The 6,485-nt window shown below is 31.5% G+C and overlaps 1 protein-coding gene across 1 annotated transcript; it reads right to left on the bottom strand.

Annotated features, from left to right (window-relative positions):
* Nucleotides 1-3,891: 3,891 nt before the first annotated feature.
* On the bottom strand, nt 3,892-4,227 carry LOC107844581 (uncharacterized mitochondrial protein AtMg00810-like). Its single transcript, XM_016688962.1, has one exon. It carries the CDS (start codon nt 4,225-4,227, stop codon nt 3,892-3,894), a length of 336 nt encoding a protein of 111 aa, XP_016544448.1.
* Between the last annotated feature and the right edge of the window lie 2,258 nt (nt 4,228-6,485).

Here is a 6,485-nt window from a genome sequence, read left to right on the forward strand (position 1 = left end):
TATGAGTGATTAATTATATTTTAAAAAAAAACTATCTAGGCATACTATATAAATGAGTATTGATACTATGTGGGTGAAATAATGATATAATTAGACTTTATTTCATATAGTAGATAACTCTTTTAGATTATATTTAATTAGTCTTTAGACACGTACATTGTACGTGTGTTTCACGTAGTAAATTTTTATAGATTCATAAAAATGATTAAAATTTTATAAAAATATGTGTGCAATGAGAAATGCAATGCAACAACTATAAATAAATCTTTAAGAGTATGATAAAAAGCACCAAATAAGGGGTGCATTTGAATGTTTAAAATTAATTCATAATTTTAACCAACAAATATAAATTATGAACTTTATTTAGTTATTGGCAAACCTTCAATAAAGTAAAAAATGACTAATTTGAGCCTAAATAAAAATATAGATTTACTGCAATTAAAAATTTATAAGAACATAAATTAAAGAAGTTTAATGAGAAAAAAACAAAAGAAAATAACATAAAAGGAATCCAAAAAAGATAAAGGGGTCGAGCAGTTAAGAGACTTAGCACACATTGAACTTGTATTAAAAAATTGAAAGAGTAAACAAACCTTTTCATGATAAATAACAATTGTTTCATTATAATTGATATTTATATTCATTATATTTTAAAACTTTATGGCTTTAAATGTAAAAAAAATAAATGTACCAGAAAATATAACCACTTTTGTAGAAGCCTAAAGGCACATATGACCATTTGAATAGATTAATAATTATAATTTTTCATCCAAATTTATATTAGTTTCAGTAAATACTTATTTAGTATTTAGTCTAATATGATATGATTACTATCTATATTTAATTAGTATTTTATAATAATTTAATTTAATTTAATGTAGGAGTAAAATAAAAATCTAATTTTACACTTTGAAACTTACATCATCAATCGACAATAAAACCAAAGAAAACACCATTCTAAATTCAACAATTGAGAAAGAGAAGTAACAAATATAATAGAAAAAAAATGTAAATAAATGAAAAAAATAAAGAAATCCTAGCTTTAAAGAGTGTCATCTCACCTTCCACTTTTTCTTTAATTGAGCAATGAATGTGGACAAAAATTTATTAATCATTAAAGAATTATTCTTTTTGACTTTTTTCACTATTTTTCTTCTTTTCATTATTCAGTCTAATTCTGTTAATTTTTTATTTTTATTTTTAATTAAAAAATTAATTTTTACATTTAAAATTTCTAATCGAACATTTTTTCTCTTAAAGATTAAAAAACAAATCTACCATGCTGTGAGATGTTAGATTTTTTTTCAAGTTAGGTTGTGGGATGTTAGATTTTTGTATTAATTGACATATTTTCAAGTTAGGTTGTGGGATGTTAGATTTTTTTTAATTGTTGATACTTGAAAAAAAAGAAATACTAAATTGGGATGCTTAATTATGAAAGACGAGTGGTATATAGTTCGAATTAAAGAGAATCGAGTAAAAAGAAGATCCAAAAATTAAAGAAAAGAGCCAAAAATAATAAATCATTAGCCAAAAAAACTACGAGCCAATAAGTTCTATGTTATCAACAAAGCAATAAGTTGAAAATATTTTTCGTTGCCCACATAGTGTTAAACTTTGTAATAAAGTCTTGTTCTTGAAGGGTGCATTACTTGCATCTGACGAAATAGCTAATTGAAACTACTAAATTAAGCAATAAAAATGTATGTATCTATATATCTATCTATCTATGTACACACACACATATAGAGAGGGAGAGATCATTCAAACTTCTATACTTCGCCATACTAATTAAGTTGATAATCTCTCTTGGTGAATCTTCCAAGACATAATCTCTCTTAATGAATCTTTCAAGACCATTGAACTTTCTTCTTTGTCATGATAAACTTGTATCAAATTAAATTAATTCTCTCTTTGATGAATTTATACCAACATCAAACTTGTTTCTTAATCTTGATAAACTTGTGTATGTTTGACTATTATTTTACAAGAAGAAATTCTAAATAATATTTAATGATTTTCATCAAAATTATGATTACCATATTATCACATGAAAAAGATGTAAAAAAAAAAAAAGACAAAAAATACTATTAAAGAAAAGAAGGTGAAAATGAAAATGAGTATCCAACAATTCCATAGATGAATGGTAATTATAGATTGATTAATTCATAAGAACTAAACAAAATGAAGTAGAGAAGACATGTTATTTAAGTGGAGAATACAAATAGATGAAAGTTTTTTTATAACTTATGAATATAATTACATATAGTAAATATGATAGAGTTTTTCTTTAATTAATAAACAAATTAATTAGTGAATGAATGAAGAAAAAAATTCAAAAAAAAAGAAAAAAGATAAATGGGAATGGAGGCCTCTAAGACATGCCACATAGGATTGTCTTAGAGTCTTTTATATATATTGATTAGGAAAGATCTTTCAAAAATAAAATTAAGAGAAAGCTCTAGAACTGATGTAAGTGAGATCCGCTACAACTAGAAGTCAATTTGGTACATTTGTCGTGGTACTCAACAACTAGAGTCATTTCTGATAATTCTACACGTCCAAATAACCCACGTGAGTTATGCTCGATTTTTGCCTCCAAATGGACCAGGGTGTCTAACGTGTTACAACAAAAACAGTAAAGACAGTAAATAATAAACGCGTCAGTTTTACGTGAAAAATACCCAGCTCACAAAAGGTGTAAAAAACATACGACTTGTACCTCTACAGAATTTAACCCTAACTTCACTAAACACAATGAACCTCTCAACAAAAGATTACAAACTCTGTAACCTAAGGAATTATAAACTTCAATTCCTAATGTTCAACAATCTTCCAGACTGTTGAAATCTACTTCAAGTTTCCCCATTTGTAAATCAGATTACACAACTCTAGCAACCCTAGGAACTAACTCTAATTCCTAAAATGCATAAACCACCCAAGGTTTATGCTCCCAAGTCTTTGAGTTATCCCAACAAGAAGACTAAACTCCTAAACCAGTTTATAACACTCTGACACTAAGAAAGAATGAAAATTACAACTCAATAAACTTCTTAATATATATTAACTATAATAGAAGATTGTTAGACTCATGGATGAAACAGGTTCTTCAATCTGGTTCACTGTATTAGGCTGTATTCTGCCTATCACATAGTACTTACTATCACATAGGACTTACTATCAGTCTGTGACTATTCATTTTTGTAAACCAAGAAGCTTATTACAGTATAGTCATGGCACTAGCATCTTTTCATACTGATAATGCCTCAAAATTGGAGGAGTTGCGATAAATTATGAGGTATATGCTTATAGAGTAAGCTCAACTAAGATGATAGAGAACTGTTGAGAGAAATATTAACTCATTCTTTTATCTGAGAAAAATCAATCAAAATAATACCTGTACACTGCTATTTATATACAAAGCTCTAGTGCTAATGCTTACACTCCTAACTATCAAACTACTCAACCAATATGGTAAATTTAGCTGTGTACAGCTGGCGTTCCAGCTGTAACTAACTCGAACAACCTGTACATCTAACTACAGTGACAACTACCACTATTAACTTCCTTTGTAACTAACTTCAACACCTCTCCTCAGGCTGATGGCTGGAAGAGGCCTTTTAACATCAGTCTGGAATGAAGATAATCATGTGGTTGCTTTCCAAGACTTTTAGTTAAGAGATCAGCTAGTTGTTCCTTTGTAGACACATGATAAGTTTTGATTAGACCCTGAAGAATTTTCTCTCTGACAAAGTGGCAGTCAATGTCTATATGTTTAGTACGTTCATAAAATATGGGATTGGATGCTATTTGAATAGCAGCCTTGGTATCACAAAACAGATGAATTGGCAAGTTCAGAGTGACTCCTAGCTCCTGAAATAGACCTTTTAACTAAGTGATTTCAGCTACAGTTGAAGGCATACTCCTAAACTCAGCTTCAGCCGAGCTTCTAGCAACTGTGGCTTGCTTCTTGGACTTCCATGAAATTAGAGCTTCACCATACATAACCAAATATCTAGTGACTGATCTTCTAGTATGACGACATCCTCCCCAGTCAGAGTCACAATAAAATTTTAGTATTTCAAAGATAGTAGAAGGCAAAAAAAGACCAAGAGCTCCCTTAATATACCTGACAACTCTCAGAGCAGCATCCGTATGTGATTGTTTCAGCTTATGCATAATTTCACTAAGAACTTGAACTGCATAAGCAATATCAATTCTAGTCATGGTGAGATATAGGATCCCGCCAATCAGCCTTTGATATTATCTAGTATCTTTCAGTTTTCTGTCAGTATCATTGTGTTTATCTGATTCTATCAAATTGTCAAAATCTGTGGATGCTAGCTTTAAGTTGAATTCAAGTTGGATTTAAGTGAAGTGCCTGCAGTTTTGGCACATCTAAGTCCCATCTACGCAATTAACTAAAATGCATATTTTCTCCGAGACATTACAATTCCTATAGATGATCTTGCAAATTCAATTCCCAAAAAGAATTTAAGCTCTCCCAGATCCTTCATTTTAAACTTTAATTACAGTTCATGTCTAGTTTGTAGGATTAACTCTGAGTTGCTTCCTGTGACCAGTAGATCATTTACATACACTAGAACCACTACTATATGAGATTATACCAGTTTAATAAACAAGGAATAATTAAAATGACTTTGAGTAAAGCCTAGCTGAAGTAGAGCATCTGTAAGCTTCTTGTTCCACTACCTAGGAGCCTGTTTTAGGCCATATAAGGATTTGTGTAACCTGCATACCTTAAGAGCAGTGTTGGAGCTGGAGCATTATCCTGAAAACCCCTGAGGAATATCCATATACACCTCCTCCAATAGCTCACCTTGTAGGAAGGCATTGTGCACATCTATCTGATACACACACCACCCCTTGGATGCAATAATGGCTAACACAAACCTGACTGTAACCATCTTAGCCATAGGAGAAAAGGTTTCAGTATAGCCCAACCTCTCATGCTGGCTATAGCCCTTGGAAAAAATCCTGGCTTTGTACTTTTCCACAGCACCAGATGCAGTATACTTGACTCTAAACACCCATTTTCACCCAATAGGAGTCTTGTTAGATGACAAATCAACAATTCTCCAAGTGTGGTTGTCCTCTAATCCAGTAATTTCTTGCTTCATAGCCTCAGTCCAGTTAACATCCTTAACAGCTTTATGGAATGATTTTGGTTCCACAATGTTTGAATAAAAAGCCAAAGCAGTACTAAAGTGTGGTGAGACATTTCCATAACTAACAGAGTGAGAAAGGGGATAAGTACAGACAGAGTTGCCATGCTTCTTGGTAATAAAGTCTTGTATCCATAAAGGAGGTCTAGTTGGTCTGGTTGATTTCCTATGATCTCGACATGCAGGTGCCTGAGTTTCTGTCCTTTCAGCAATAGAAATCTCTTATTTCACTTGTTGGTTAGGTGAATCAGGAACCCTTTGACTTCTAGTTGATCTTCTTTGATACACCTTAGTTATAGTGTGTGTAGAAGTAGGAACAACCTGCAGTTGCTGCTCTTGCTGATTGGTTTAGTCAGGTATTCTTTGAGATGACACAATATAAGGAGCAGAAGCCTTCTCATTTATAGAAACTGAGATAGCGAACACAGAGATTGGAATAAGAGGGGTGTAAACATAAGAGCTTTGATGGATAATACCTAAAGACTGGAGTAGTGTAGATATCTAAGAGTTGAAGAACTCACATGCATTATTAGTTCTAAAATACTTGACTGAGCAAGAATAAATATCATGGATCATGGTAAAGAAACTTTTAATAGCAACAATCACATCAGACTTAGTAGGCAGCAAGAATAACCATGTATATCTTGAATGATCATCAACTAAAGTAAGAAAATATCATTTTCCATCATGAGTTGGGACTCTATAAGGACCCCATATATCTCTATGAATAGTGTGGAAACAATAAGGTGCAACAAAATTACTTAAAGAAAATAGCAATCTTGTCTGCTTTGCCAAGGGACAGATAGTACATTTTTTTACTCTAGTATCACTCAATATATGGTTTAAACGACTTATTTTCTGCAAATTATTTAGAGGGACATGCCCTAGTCTTCTATGCCATAATACTGAATCATGTTGTTTATTCATCACAGAAGCCTGAGTGACTCTTGTAACACCTTTAGTCTTATCTTGAACATCATTTCTGTTTCCAGTTGTTATCATATATAGTCCATTATCTTCTTTACCAATCCCCTTTACTTGACCACTTAAGAGATCCTGAAATATACTAAAATCAGGGTAGAACAACACAACCCATCTCAACTCTTTAGTCAACTTAGAGACAAACAACAAATTATAGTTGAATTCAGGAATGCGCATAACATTTGTTTTGAAGAATACAAACTGATCCTACATGTTTCACATAGGCTTTATTGCATGTTGTTAAGTATACTTTACCCTCTTTGATACTGTTAATAATTTTAGGATCTGTGAGAAGGTTTAGTGTATTAACCATATGGT

The sequence above is a fragment of the Capsicum annuum genome, chromosome 10, assembly GCF_002878395.1.
Source record: "Capsicum annuum cultivar UCD-10X-F1 chromosome 10, UCD10Xv1.1, whole genome shotgun sequence".
Taxonomy (NCBI): domain Eukaryota; kingdom Viridiplantae; phylum Streptophyta; class Magnoliopsida; order Solanales; family Solanaceae; genus Capsicum; species Capsicum annuum.

Excerpts from the sequence above, each read along its gene's own strand:
- LOC107844581 (XM_016688962.1), bottom strand. The coding sequence starts at position 4,227 with ATGACTAGAATTGATATTGCTTATGCAGTTCAAGTTCTTAGTGAAATT.